The sequence below is a fragment of the Lipomyces doorenjongii genome (genome assembly GCF_038497915.1).
Source record: "Lipomyces doorenjongii strain NRRL Y-27504 unplaced genomic scaffold V1508scaffold_7, whole genome shotgun sequence".
Taxonomy (NCBI): Eukaryota; Fungi; Ascomycota; class Lipomycetes; order Lipomycetales; family Lipomycetaceae; genus Lipomyces; species Lipomyces doorenjongii.
Window position 1 is genome coordinate 304,655 of NW_027118074.1, and position 12,845 is coordinate 317,499.

The 12,845-nt window shown below is 44.9% G+C and overlaps 6 protein-coding genes across 6 annotated transcripts; 4 read left to right on the top strand and 2 right to left on the bottom strand.

Annotated features, from left to right (window-relative positions):
• Window positions 1-48: 48 nt before the first annotated feature.
• V1508DRAFT_411614 (transmembrane proteins 14C-domain-containing protein) lies at window positions 49-1,149 on the bottom strand. Its single transcript, XM_066939492.1, has 5 exons — window positions 1,026-1,149; window positions 861-919; window positions 702-766; window positions 590-648; window positions 49-524 (listed from the first exon to the last, which is right to left on the bottom strand). The coding sequence occupies exons 1-5, from the start codon at window positions 1,026-1,028 to the stop codon at window positions 399-401; spliced, it is 312 nt and encodes a 103-aa protein (XP_066797919.1). The 5' UTR covers window positions 1,029-1,149; the 3' UTR covers window positions 49-398.
• Window positions 1,150-1,303: 154 nt separating this feature from the next.
• On the bottom strand, window positions 1,304-2,358 carry V1508DRAFT_411619 (DAD family-domain-containing protein). The gene is made up of 4 exons (XM_066939493.1): window positions 2,021-2,358; window positions 1,900-1,957; window positions 1,756-1,819; window positions 1,304-1,680 (listed from the first exon to the last, which is right to left on the bottom strand). The coding sequence occupies exons 1-4, from the start codon at window positions 2,306-2,308 to the stop codon at window positions 1,614-1,616; spliced, it is 477 nt and encodes a 158-aa protein (XP_066797920.1). The 5' UTR covers window positions 2,309-2,358; the 3' UTR covers window positions 1,304-1,613.
• A 471-nt stretch (window positions 2,359-2,829) lies between these two features.
• Window positions 2,830-4,297, top strand: V1508DRAFT_411621 (uncharacterized protein). The gene is made up of 2 exons (XM_066939494.1): window positions 2,830-3,735; window positions 3,790-4,297. Exons 1-2 carry the CDS (start codon window positions 2,994-2,996, stop codon window positions 3,807-3,809), a joined length of 762 nt encoding a protein of 253 aa, XP_066797921.1. The 5' UTR covers window positions 2,830-2,993; the 3' UTR covers window positions 3,810-4,297.
• A 727-nt stretch (window positions 4,298-5,024) lies between these two features.
• On the top strand, window positions 5,025-6,971 carry V1508DRAFT_411622 (uncharacterized protein). Its single transcript, XM_066939495.1, has 3 exons — window positions 5,025-5,510; window positions 5,577-6,117; window positions 6,169-6,971. Exons 1-3 carry the CDS (start codon window positions 5,322-5,324, stop codon window positions 6,873-6,875), a joined length of 1,437 nt encoding a protein of 478 aa, XP_066797922.1. The 5' UTR covers window positions 5,025-5,321; the 3' UTR covers window positions 6,876-6,971.
• Window positions 6,972-7,244: 273 nt separating this feature from the next.
• V1508DRAFT_454071 (uncharacterized protein) lies at window positions 7,245-10,317 on the top strand. Its single transcript, XM_066942565.1, has 3 exons — window positions 7,245-8,141; window positions 8,194-8,434; window positions 8,483-10,317. The coding sequence occupies exons 1-3, from the start codon at window positions 7,510-7,512 to the stop codon at window positions 9,947-9,949; spliced, it is 2,340 nt and encodes a 779-aa protein (XP_066797923.1). The 5' UTR covers window positions 7,245-7,509; the 3' UTR covers window positions 9,950-10,317.
• Window positions 10,318-10,911: 594 nt separating this feature from the next.
• On the top strand, window positions 10,912-12,717 carry V1508DRAFT_265284 (uncharacterized protein). The gene is made up of 2 exons (XM_066936460.1): window positions 10,912-11,791; window positions 11,843-12,717. Exons 1-2 carry the CDS (start codon window positions 11,048-11,050, stop codon window positions 12,404-12,406), a joined length of 1,308 nt encoding a protein of 435 aa, XP_066797924.1. The 5' UTR covers window positions 10,912-11,047; the 3' UTR covers window positions 12,407-12,717.
• The last annotated feature ends 128 nt before the right edge of the window (window positions 12,718-12,845 follow it).

Genomic DNA, 12,845 nt, shown 5'->3' on the forward strand with positions numbered 1-12,845 from the left:
AGGGCTAGGGCGGGGAGACACAGGCGACGCGACGGTCACGCGTTATTTCCTCCATATCGTTTGCGTTGCTCTATTGCTACAGTACGTCAAGGTATGATAACGTATTACAAAATGCAGGCGTATCCCAGGAAATTACATATACTAAGATTCCGCAACAGCGATTGTCGCATTTACCCGCGGTACTCTGAATTCATAAGCAGAGAGTGGTTACAGGATTACATTACCACTTATAGACAAAAAGGGGAGACATGTTACTCGGAATAACTCCGAAGGCCTAATTTACATCTTTGATATATACAACAAAAACTAGGTTGGAGCAGTATTGTAGCAACGAACTTCAAATGGTCTAACCAAGAGTCAACGGCCAAGAACAAGTCACGGCACACCATGGAAGCTCATTACAAGTAGAAGTCGCTATATTTCTTCGCATAATACGCGCCAGCAGTCAATCCAAGAATAGTCAATCCAACAGGAACTCCTTTCTTGAGCCGAATTGCACGCGGAGCACTGGCAGCAACCAAGAGCTATATCGAGTTAGGACGTCACTCCTTGAAATTAAAATGGTCGACAGTAAAGAAGGTATTCATACCAAAGAGGCAGCCAGAGCGGTGTGAATGCCATACTCCTTATTCTGCTTCAAGAGGTAGCCTACAATGATTAATCAAACCGAAAATGTGAAAAGCAAGTAATTTATCTAATACCGCTGATTCCATAAAGAACGCCAACGCCAACACCACCGATAAGGGAAGGAACAGATTTCCGGCGACTGCATTAGAACTCATGTTTAGCGAGTCGCCCATATGCTACACAGTAACAACGAGTATGATAGTGCGTTTCAGAAAGAGAGTATCCACACTTACGCATAGCCGGCAATACCGCCGATGCTGCAGAGGGCGGCCAGAGTAAACGCGGGATGCTCCTGTCATACTCGATTAGATGGCAGTTGGCGATTGAAGATTGCGGTTCGACTCAACAGTGACATTCAGAAGATTAAGACGACGGCTGTAGTGACCATGCTTACTTACCATTACTGAATTGGACTATTTCGATACTGTAAAAATCGGCGTGGTAAACGATATGATAATGCAACTGAAAAGGCGTCAGCGTGGCTTGTAACACAAATGATGGCGGCCAAGTTTAATATAATAGTGCAAACTCTAATATGTGAGAATCCAACAACACAACATCGATTATTAACTTTTCGCACACTGGCTGAATATCTGATGATTAATGGGAAGAGTGGAATAGTTAGGAATAGCAAAGTGTAGTTAATTCAGATATCGTTGAGTGCCACGTACGTGAACTAAGAATGGTTTTATCTTGTATTATGATACGAGCCCACGCTTATCTTTCAAAAACAGTAATCGCGAAGTTTCGCAATCAGGGAACAATTACTATTAGACTCAATAAGGCAGCCACTCTAGCTGCGTGCTTATGATCATCATGTAACATTCTTGGTTTAACTTGACTAAAGCATTGAGCAGTGAAACCAACATCATAGTAACTTTTACATAAATAATGATGATAATGTACAATCGCCCCAACTTCCACCAGCCTATCCCATATATTATACGAACAGTTTCCGATTAGCAACGGTGACGAAAGTATTGCTTTTAATTGATGAAATTGTAGGCGAAAAAGTGGAGGACCAAGCTACCGAAGATGAAGTCCGCGAATGCACTACATTATTTGCTAGCATTAGTAGTAGCTCCACAAACATAGATCTATTTCTCAATGAAAAAAGGACACTTATACCGTTCTGGTGTAACTTTCTCGAATTGACTGCTGTTGTTGGGATTTGCTTGCATACGGAGCGAAGCTAGAATTGAACACGTCAGCGCCACTGCGTCCCAATTGATCACTAGATTAACCAGTTTCATTTTTAGCCCAGTGACTTACCTGTGAGAACAAATTGGCCTACAGTGATACTGAATCCAGAAAGAAAGGCATTGAAAGGCTATATTTATCTTCGTCAATAGTGTCCACGGAGACAATATAACAGCGGATCAGGATAGCTCACGTAATTTCCGACTAATATGCAATATACGAACTGAATAAGTCCAACCGCTACTAGAAACAACATAAATGCATCAACTAGCTTGAACTTCCTGGGAGTATCTGCAACATAGGAATTCCAAGCTTGGTAGACAATTGCTGATGTGTCTGCCGCCGTAGGGAGCGCTGGAATCCTTGACGCGGCAGGAGTTGAGACACCGGATGTTGCTGGCGATTCGGTCGCCGGTGAATGAGAAGAAGATACAGCACCAGCCTTAGCAACTGCTTGACGCGGAGTTCTCTTTGGTGCCATGGTTTCTGTTCTGAACAGCTAGATCAGGTTGAGGGACTTTGAGTATGATATATTGAACACCCTATTTTTGAGGAGGTCAGCCCTAACCACTATTGATTTGACCTAACCCTTTAAAGTTGCCAAACTGCACGAGGAGCCCCAAAGCAAAAGTCAAAATTTTGACTTCGCTTCTCGAATTTGAATTTTGAGTCGCTTAAGACGGCGATTCCTTCTGACCTGTAAGGCTCCGAATTTTCCTTTTTAGATTTTGCCTAAATGTAATAAAAGTTTCTCCATGTTCCACGGAATGATGGGATGACGGGTGATAAGTGTTAACGACAATTGCGTGACCTTTTGTTAAGGTAGGGATGCGGTCGCGTATACAGTGATGTTCGCTGTAAGCCAGTCAATAAATCGTCGCTATACAGCCTTGGAAACCATAATATTTAGTAAAGTTCCAAAGGATTGTGATGCCATGCTGTGGGGTAGATTAGTGTGCACGCGCTTGGTTTGCGTTGGGACGTCGATACCGCGTGCCTCAGTTAACGCTGAAGTTGTTTTGTCGATCAACCGCGTCCTGCTGCTTTCCCACAGAAAATAAAAAAAATAAATGCTGCGATTCCGGGCGATGACACTGACTTGGTGTCTGCCATAAATTCTGGCATTGTACCTGAATTACAGGTCAGTGACCTGTAAATACATCGGCATGCCTTCATTCGACAATCTACCACTTGAAATCAACGAGCTCATTCTCCAGCATGCAAATGTGCTCACTGCGCCTTCAGGACTTCCACGAATGCATGCGTATGTGAATTACACGAGAGATGTTAGATTCAACTATTCAGACTACTCCCTTCTGAGTCGAACATGGCGAGAACTTATCCAACGCGAGTTATTCCGTCATCCAGTGTTCGTGATGGACCATGACCCGACAGCCCAGAGAGTATTCGGCTTGCGAGCAAACCTAGAGAAAGCTGAAAGGATATACAAAGAGAATCCGGAGTTGGCAGGGTATTCACATGGCGCGGACGTGAAAGTTGTTCCAAGGGATGTACCCTGTCCTACTGATTCTGCAGCTATCCGGAACTTATTGTACCGAGTTTGGGTGTTGTTGAAGCAGCTCGCAATGTCGTCATCAAGAAGTATTCTGAATAGTGAAGAATTTTACGGCATTGAGTATATTTTCAAGATCAGATTTATCACCGTAAACGATTACACGTCCTACGTCAAGCCCCTCTTCGCGAAGGTTGATTGTTCTAACGAATTCTCCTTGCCAGAAATTGGAGTCCCGATTCGGCTGAAATTCAACGATAGTTTTGAGTCACAGGATTTTATGACTCTGGACTTGCTGATGGCAATGTTGAACGGTGTACCTAAGTTGAAAGAGCTGACGATGGGCTGTCATGTTTTTAACGGAAAGTATCAGTTCCTGAAGTTCTTCTCTTCACGTAATAGCCTCGTTTTTAATTACTCTCTCACCTTTATTAATACAGTGATAATAGGAGGCCACAGCGAGCTATAGTATGAAATCAATCTGTCTGTGAATAACTTACCTCTATCCTTAACTTCAAGATAGAGTTAGATCATAGGCGGATTTCGGCGGATTCCTAAACGTCATAGTCATGCCAACTTCAATGTGGTCCGAATGATCATTTATGCTACACCGAGATGTCTTTGCTTCCACACGCACGGAAGTTTTGGGTGGGTCAGCATAATAATAACTCGATCAGATTTTAGACGGCGAATGTGAGTCAAGAAGCAGACATATGGTGTACTTGTCAAGCGAGTGTCAGTTGCAGCAATAAGAACGAAAAGGCAATGCGACCCGGTTTTACGCATTATATGACCTTCAGAACTCGTGACACACACATGAAAAGCCAATTACTGACAGGTCGAAATATTTCAGGATCACCAAATAGAAAAGGATCGTCTATATTTAGCCAAACTGTATATAGCCGGGAATAGAAACATTTGATTGCCAGTTTAGATTGTCCCCACTTGCGATACCTAGAACGCCAGATACAATATCTTTGGCGCATTGATTGTATGTAGCATCTCCAGGGATTCAGTATCCTGCAATTCCGTTCATAGATACTCGATTATGTATTCCGACAGTAGAATAGATACGCGTCAAATGTCAGTGTGCAAACGCTGACAACATCTTAACTCAGGACATCTGGGATACAAGGGGAGCAGATGGGGAGAGTGTTTGGAATTCACCATGTTGAAAGTGTCTAGCTATGAGATGCCACAAAACGTGTGTGCTTCAAAGTTTACCGGATTTATGTCTTTGTGGCAGCAGGGACCTGCTCTATGTAGCGTAACCAAGATGAGTCTCTTAGTATGTGGACCAGTTTTACAAAATTAAACAGCAGTAGCATTCATATAGCAACATCTACCAAAAATCTGGGATGACAGACAGCGCTTATAGTGTCTCACTGTCGAACAACAAAGCCAGACATAATACTAAGTCCAAGGTATCCAAAGGAAAAAGAGACATCCACATCGCAACAATAGGGTTAACAACTCATCGTGGCGGTGGAGGATAGTCATCAATGAATATTAGCGGCTGCTTGAGGTCAAAAGATCACCCAGAGATAGTTTCCCAAACGGTAATTTCGAATAAAGTCGGATCAGAAAATGCGAAACTTTACAGCGATGAGCGGCGTTTGGATAAACCTAAATCGGACGCTAAAGGAGTCCAGCTGCATATGGATCACCTTAAATCCCTTCCTGGCGCGTACCATGCTGTACACGCGACGATTACTCTCAAATCAACAGAACCTTTCGACTTCTATACAGCTTCAGATACAATCGCACTCGCCTTTGGGAATCCAGACGACAACTAGATTGCTCAGCAACCTTTACTGAACTCCGATTAGCCTTCCCCTCTCCATTCACTCTATAGCGATTATTTTCGATTTTGTCTCCAGGGGCTGCAGCAATTGTAGTATAGCTTCCATTGTGGACCCTCGTGTAGCTTCTGGCCAAGACAGCATATTCGCAGGTCATCCGACTTGACAAACAGCATATCATGAGGTCTTTCGTACACGATAGGTGGCGGCCAGGGGTTGGCCTATTAGCTTTGTCTTTGCTATTGTTATGGTCTATGGAAGCCGAAGCGAAGGATCCAACGGGGGCTCATTCAGAGTTCTTTGACCTTAAGTATAAGCCAGCAGAGGATACACTTGTTACACCAATAGGACATCCTGGATTGTTTGCTGTGAGTGATGTTGCAACGATTTGAGTTTGAAGTATGGTGGAGCTAATATGTTCTTGCGATTGGCAGTTTACTGGTAGGTGGCACAGATTCCGCGAGGTGTTCAAGGCATCAGTATGGCCAGGTACTTACTTGACCGTTTTGTCATTTGGAAGTCATTGCACATTTCTACTTAAGCCGCATATACAAGAATGGACAAACCTCACGTACACTGTTTCCGTTGACGGTGGACCACAGTTTGAGGTTTGGAACGCTATTAACGTTTCTGACACGAAGGCCGGCCCTATTTTGCTGCGGATCAACATTACAGATGCGTCGTCACACGCTACAGATATAGCGAGTGGGCAGTCTGCTTATTCTGAACTGTCCCGTGAACCTCATGTCGTTAAAATTGCGTCTTCTCGACGTACGTCGCCTCTGTCTATTCACGGATTTTATATGCCCACCGTGGTGGTTAGACAAGATCCTACCTGGGTCAACTATCAGAAGGCATTGCCCTACGTGGAATTTATTGGGGGTCCTGCCCATGCTGAGCAGTCTTTCGCTATGAATAGCGCCGAGTGGGCTGCATCTGAGAGCCTACATTTCCGTCACAATCATATTACTACTGGTAAGCATTATGAACTCGGGCTATATTATGAATTGCGGTAACGCTCTCCAGATGATTGCTTTGCGTCGAACTGTACATCTCAATTTGGCTCACTTTCCCAACAATACCCTCTGCTCAACCCGGTTTATCGTGACCCTTACTATAAGCGCGGCTTACCGCATTCCGGCTTATTCGCCTTCTACGAGTCGCCAATAATACAGATGAGTACTCCGGACTATGTTATCGTTAACGTTGGAGACAAAGACTCGGAGGAAAATGTCTCAGCAATGCAGTTTACGGATGATCTCTATGAATTTCTCAAGTTCGTGCGACTTAGAGCACATCCAGACGCCTACATTTTCGTTCTACTTAAGACAGGCAGGTATTTTCGTGAAACGAAAGACGTTGTTGATCATTTGAGAGACCCAAAGATAAAAGTGGTTCCACATCCATCGTCTACCGATGCTCGGGGATGGACGAGATTTTTGCAGAAACACATCCTACCTTTGGCACCAACTTCGTCACGCTTTGGAAATGCTTTGGTCACATTCAGAGATGCGGCAACTTTAACCAATAGTACTTTTGCCGTAGTGGATTCTGATACCAGTGTGACAGCCCAGTTTGTCGTACTATGTGCGCTAATGCTGGGAATTGCGAGTTTGATATTTTTGCGCCAAGGAGTGAGATCAATTTTATTGGTAGTGCTTACAAAGACCGGCATTGTTCATCGAGTCACCAATGGTAAAAGATATAAACCGGGAAAGAATGCATGGGATTAAGATGGTAACGATTGGGAAGCAGTTGATTTTTTGTATAATACACGCAAGGACTGCGCTATGTTTTGGGATAGATTAATAGATATCTAATAGCTCTTGGATAATATGAGGCGGTTAATACACGTCTACAGTAATCTGATCGTCTGAAAATATGGGAACAGTGTTATTGAAGAAGATTTCCGCATTCACGTGACCAAACATTTAAAATTAACGTTATAGGATTAGTGCGTGCGACTCGTGATTAAGCTTTTGAGAACGGCTTGCGTCGGCACAAGGAATGCGATGGAGAGTACGGAACTAGCCGTAACCGGCTAGGTCAGCATTTTAGTGTTGTTTACATTCTTCTCGGAGAGGAATTGCTTATACGTATCGCAGCTACGTCGGTCTGTCCCCATACCGTCATATCGATCCCAATCTCAAATCCGACGGGACCATTTCATACCTTGCTATTCAAGAACTCTTAGTGCAATTCATCAAAGCCAACGTTGTTCTGAAAAGAATACTCGGAATCAACTTAATGAGGTGTTACCCCTGTTGTTTTGTAAACAAACCCTGTTACAGTTCAACAGTTCCCGACTTATCACGTTACCGATCATTCTATAAGACCGTGAATTAAAAGACGATCCAACATAACAGCATGACGTCTACGTCTCGAGCATTATCAAGATATTCGAAGTCTGATTACACTAAATTGCCGTTCACTAGTTCAGGGTCGTTGCTATCGTCTATTCCTCTACCATCCGCGGATGCAAGTGACGAAGCACTGGCTAGCTTTCTTTACCGGATTGAGACTGCTAGAGCAGGTTTCGAAGAGCTTCGAGTGCAGCATGATATTCGATTGGTAGCGGCGGATGCCGACGGTCTAGCTTTAGTTGAAAAGCAGTTTGTCAAGTTGACGGGCCATCTTGACTTTCTACGATTGCGAACGAGTGATGGCAACCATACGAACGGTGTTGCCAAGGATATTTTGTCAGTTGCTGACGATATTGAGAAGAGCTTGAGAAAGAGTAAGGAGCAGGTCGATATTGCGCTTGAGTGGAGCGAACTTCACGATTCTGTCATGGCTGATCTCGAAAGCGTCATGAAAGAGAGTCAAACACTTTTAGCAGAACTCCAGCAATATCAACGAACGCGTGATATTATCGAAGACGATAGGTTAGAGGATGTCTTAGATGTGGACATGTTGATGACTTCGCTGAAGCAGAGTCCTGTCCCTGGACATGGGAAGCTCGTCAATATAAGAGATGCAGATGAAATGCAAAATTCAAAGTATGTTCGCGTTATAGTGCCATGGTGAGTCGAATGCCGACGTTTAAGCTAGGTTGTGTTATCTCTGCAAGAAGATGCAGCCTCTTCGTGTCAGTCTCGACCTTCTAGATGCAATGATGGGAGACATGATTCCACGACTTGAGCTACCGTTCCCCGACGCACATCAAGACCTACTCACGAGACGTACAGCATTGGATATTATGTGGAAAGAACTCTCATTTGATGCTGATAAAATTAAAAGAGAGATGGGAGAAGATCGGTGGATTGCCATGCTGAGAGAAGCTGGTAACCAGGTATGTTATAATTAACTAAAAGGAACAAAGTGCTAATAGGTGGCATAGGCACGCAAACTGATGACTGAAATTGACCACGTCATGAATAACCTTGAAGATGTGCATGCAAACGGCCCCGACGATATCATCAGCAAAAGACACAAGGATTTATATGAGCAGAAAGCTGGAGAGTTAATTCCGGAGATAGTCAAAATTTTGGGACTGCTGTCACGGGCTATGGAGGACAAAGTGACAATTAGCGGAGACATTAAGAGAGAGCATTTGCATTTCACCAATTTTTGGAACAATCTCGACGAGCGCATACGAGACTTTGATGAGAAGTATGACTTAGATATAAGGACGAAAATCGGTTTAACTGGGGGTCGCGAATCTAGATCTTCTATGAGGTCATCTGTATCTTCCACCAGTGCATGTATGGTTGAGCTCAATTTCAGAGGCAGTCTCAGTCGATCACGCACGTCGGCTCATTCGAATGCAGAACCTATTTCACCGGGATATTTGTCGCCTTCCTCATCTCCATTTGACGAGGAGCCTTGTCTACAGACTCCGACTGTTGTCAGGAAGACAAATAAGAATGACTTTTGCACGCCAACGCAGAATCGACGATTGCAGTCCTCGAGCCTGTCTGTGTCACCGGGGCAACTGCGTTCGCTGAAAGCACCACCATCCGCTATTCCTATCCGAAAACGACCTTCCATCGCACCAGAGTTGTTCACCGAACAATCATCTTTGTCAAAAGCACGAACGCCTTCTGCCGGGCAGCAGAATAATAAACGGCGGGTTTCGGGTATACCTCAACCAAAGTTTACAGCTTTGGAAGTTGACATTCCCCCGATCCCCGCCATTCCTCCGTCGACGGTATCTCGACACCACCAATCGCATGAGCTGGGACCCACAGCTAGTATACTTGGCCCTACGACGCCAACCAGGAAGCAGAGTCAGGTATTTGCTAACTCGGCGCGCACAGCAAAGGCAGAAAAGAACAAGGCAATAATATCTGTGAGTCAGTCCGTGAAGAGGCCTCTTATTTCCGCTCCTACAAGTACTAGTAAAATTGCGAAACCGACCACTATCTTGCCAAAATCACGTACTCCGACTCATACATCTCAGAGGACTCCAAGGGTTCGAACAGTGTCGTCCAGAGATCCGTTCGGACCACCTTCTATTGCAACGCTCAACCATCATGCTAGCACGCCAAATCTGTCCTCATTAACTAAGAAACCGTCACGAGCGAATCTGATTGCCCAGAACGGTAAAGCTTCCGTCCCTCCAGTGCCAGCCTTCCCACCTCAGACTCCGCTGAAGACAGCTGCAAAGGCCCACACGATCCCGGCCGGCTTATCACCGGACTCTCAGCAGAAGTATTACATCAAATACGGGTCTCCCACTACTGTAGATGCTACGGGATCGGGTGAAACTGCTCATACGTTGGCTGAATCTGCTGGAAATTCTACCAAGAATACTTCTGTGCGGAAAAGTATGGGCACGGTGAAGGAGAAGCCGAGATGGAGATAAATGGTCTCGCTACTAAGGTTCAGTCACTTGGTCGTCATTATTCTACTTTGATTAATTCTAGAGTGGTGTTTTATTCAGCTGTTTTGGAGTTTACATTTTGGGGCGGTATTTTAGTTGCATTTCTTTTATTTCACGACGTTCATGACCCGTTTTCTTTCATGATAAATTCCTTGCATCTTTCAAATGCAGGAGATTGTTTCTTTGGACTCCCATCAATTTGGCGAATAATCTATGTATGTTTAGTTGATAGAACTCTAACATTTTACCTGTAATACGCAAGTTGGCCCCATGAATAATGAATCATGATGAATGAAGGTATTCACGCAAGTCGGCACGTGCTAGCTGGTTGTAAGCACAGTGGGCTCAATTAAGTTGATGTCTAATGGATACACTGGCGAAGGCGGGATGGTTAAAGCTGCATTCCCAAACAACTCGACTCTTCGAAACCACTGCTTGAGATCAGTCTTAAGGTTTAGTGATCAGTCTTCCTTTTGGTTGGTGCACTCACTATTTCTTAGGCAAACATCAGTTTTGGCGGCAGGATAATGACATTGGAATGTGGCTCTTTCGGGAGTGTTATAGCCTTTGTTGATATGATTGGTCCGGGTCGCACTAGGGTGGCACCAAAATGCGTGAGTGGCACGTGGAGCAGGCGCACGGGGGTATAGAGGGTTCATGCATGGGACAAGTCCCTTGCATGTGCTCTCGCGTGCAAGGCGGCCCCTTCCTCGTTCCAACGCGTCAACAAATTTTGAGCCGCGCGAACACGCGATCCTTACGCGTGAGCTCTGGCGCGGGAATCACCTGCATCATGCTATCATATTGAGGAACTGCGCATGTGAGCCAAACCAGGCATGGTCTGAGCCGAGATCCAAGGCACTCGAGTCCTACTCTTGCATGTCACCAGGAGACACTCCGTATTGCGCAACCATTACCCGCTCAAAAACTTTCCTAGCTCCCTCTCCTCAGCTGAAGCTGCTGCTATCCTCTGGGTTTCTTTATTTCTCGTCTCGGTCATTCCCTCCGTTCAATTGGATTCTGAGCCATTGCCGTTCGCATCGAACGCAAGCATACTCCTAGTCGGCGAACACCATTGCCATGGATCCTCTAACTATCTCTTCGGTAATTGCGTGCGCTTGTTCCGTTATTCTGGCCCTCACCGCGGTCGCAAGGATTTTGGTCAAATATGTGTATTCTGAGTCGGTGTCCCTTCTGGCCTTCGTTCGATCGAAATGGTTTCTTCTGTTTGGTGCATTTGAACGACGTGCAATCGGCATTTCCGTTGTCCTATTGACCTGCAGCATATTGAACCTCATTGTGTCTTCTCAGATCGGTAATAGCGAATGCGACTCTGAGATGAATGGCTCGTCGGTTTTGCCAATTCTACTGTGCTTGGAATCTGTGGCTATCCCAATCTCCCACTTGATCTTTGTTCTGCCTTCAATCTTCGAGTCTCTGCGGACATCGCCTTCTCAGTACGACTCGAACCTACAGTCTGCTATGCACTCCGACAATCATTTGATTCTCTCAGTTGTCAAGTTTGCGGCGAAGGTTTTCGTTTTCGCAGGGACAGTCATTCTCTTTTGGCTTCCTGTCTATATCCTTTATGCCAACGATTCAAGCGCCTTCGGTGCTTGCTTTGTGCAGTCGGGGTCGATGCTTTGGTACATGGGTTCCAAAACTGCGATTGCTGGAAGCGCTGTGGCAATCTGCTTGATTACTTTACTGGTCTCGGGAATGACGGCTGTGTTCGCATACTCTATCGTGCGAAGGGTTAGTGCACGAAAAATGGGATACAGGATCGTGGCGTATCTCTACCTTGTAGTCAGCACTCTCTGTACTGTATGAAGTAATATTGCACAGGTTTTGATTATGAACTAATACGTCAGTTAGGCATTGACGCTCCCTGAGCTTCTTTATCGTGCTTGCAGGGAGCAATCCGAGGTATCAGTGGTGGTTCCAGATCTGCTAAAGTACCTCACCATTGCGTCGCTACCAGCGCATGCACTACTCCTATGTTTTGTCACATTTTGCGCATATATCTTTGTGCAGTCGAAGGACCTCGATTACCGTATTCCCGCCGCCGATTCCCGCGATATTTTTGATGAGAAATTAGATCAAGGTCATTTCTCTTTGTCGTTTTACGCAAGCCCTAGATATGAAGACAAGTACTTGAGTGTCATTAACCCTCGAGTCGCGCATAATCCTAGTATACTTGAGAGTATGAAAATTCCTCTGACTGTGACATCTACAGCTTCAAGTCAACAGAAATATGAGCAGACTGAGACTGAGTCGATGCATGATAATCAGTTGCTCCAAGTTCCCGGGTACAATCATATGAACGCTTTGCGAAGAGATTTTACGGCGCCTTTTGGACCTAAGGCATACTACGCACCAACTCCTCGGACTGATACTGCAGTGTTACCGGAGAATCCTCATAGGTTCAATTTCCTATGAAATAATGACCTGTTGAATTTAGTTTTGCTTGTTATTCCAGAGCATGGCGTTGGACGGTTTTGGTAGTTTAGAATCCGCGACAATTTCAGTCGAATTTCATCACACACTCTTTCACGAACCCACAAGTTTCTTTCGCATTCTCAACACTCTTTTACGATCTATTATGAAGCCAACGAATGACATATACAACAGCCTCAGCAGGGTATTGCCTTACGTTGCTTTCCCTGTGGTCGTTTGCACACTCTTGCGGCCATTCTCTCATTCGTGTCTGTTATCGTCGCCCTATTCGATTCTATGCCATGCCAATGGTCGCCATCTGCGCCCGCACCTATTAATGTCTTTAATAATTGATAGGGGTAAATGTATACCCCTGGGATATTGGTTGGATGTTAGCTATGAATGGCGTCGGATTTTGTGCTTTCGTGTCTTCTTTGTAACG

Excerpts from the sequence above, each read along its gene's own strand:
- V1508DRAFT_411614 (XM_066939492.1), bottom strand. Across the intron at positions 649-701 it reads CGTTCTTTATGGAATCAGCG|GCTACCTCTTGAAGCAGAAT; the intron begins GTATTAGATAAA and ends TAATCATTGTAG. Across the intron at positions 525-589 it reads CCGCTCTGGCTGCCTCTTTG|CTCTTGGTTGCTGCCAGTGC; the intron begins GTATGAATACCT and ends AACTCGATATAG.
- V1508DRAFT_411619 (XM_066939493.1), bottom strand. The coding sequence starts at position 2,308 with ATGGCACCAAAGAGAACTCCGCGTCAAGCAGTTGCTAAGGCTGGTGCT. Across the intron at positions 1,820-1,899 it reads AGGCCAATTTGTTCTCACAG|CTTCGCTCCGTATGCAAGCA; the intron begins GTAAGTCACTGG and ends GTTCAATTCTAG. Across the intron at positions 1,681-1,755 it reads GAGAAAGTTACACCAGAACG|TGCATTCGCGGACTTCATCT; the intron begins GTATAAGTGTCC and ends CAAATAATGTAG.
- V1508DRAFT_411621 (XM_066939494.1), top strand. The coding sequence starts at position 2,994 with ATGCCTTCATTCGACAATCTACCACTTGAAATCAACGAGCTCATTCTC. Across the intron at positions 3,736-3,789 it reads CCTGAAGTTCTTCTCTTCAC|GAGGCCACAGCGAGCTATAG; the intron begins GTAATAGCCTCG and ends CAGTGATAATAG.
- V1508DRAFT_411622 (XM_066939495.1), top strand. The coding sequence starts at position 5,322 with ATGAGGTCTTTCGTACACGATAGGTGGCGGCCAGGGGTTGGCCTATTA. Across the intron at positions 5,511-5,576 it reads GACATCCTGGATTGTTTGCT|TTTACTGGTAGGTGGCACAG; the intron begins GTGAGTGATGTT and ends TGCGATTGGCAG. Across the intron at positions 6,118-6,168 it reads TCACAATCATATTACTACTG|ATGATTGCTTTGCGTCGAAC; the intron begins GTAAGCATTATG and ends AACGCTCTCCAG.
- V1508DRAFT_454071 (XM_066942565.1), top strand. The coding sequence starts at position 7,510 with ATGACGTCTACGTCTCGAGCATTATCAAGATATTCGAAGTCTGATTAC. Across the intron at positions 8,142-8,193 it reads GATGAAATGCAAAATTCAAA|GTTGTGTTATCTCTGCAAGA; the intron begins GTATGTTCGCGT and ends CGTTTAAGCTAG. Across the intron at positions 8,435-8,482 it reads TGAGAGAAGCTGGTAACCAG|GCACGCAAACTGATGACTGA; the intron begins GTATGTTATAAT and ends TAGGTGGCATAG.
- V1508DRAFT_265284 (XM_066936460.1), top strand. The coding sequence starts at position 11,048 with ATGGATCCTCTAACTATCTCTTCGGTAATTGCGTGCGCTTGTTCCGTT. Across the intron at positions 11,792-11,842 it reads TAGTCAGCACTCTCTGTACT|GCATTGACGCTCCCTGAGCT; the intron begins GTATGAAGTAAT and ends TACGTCAGTTAG.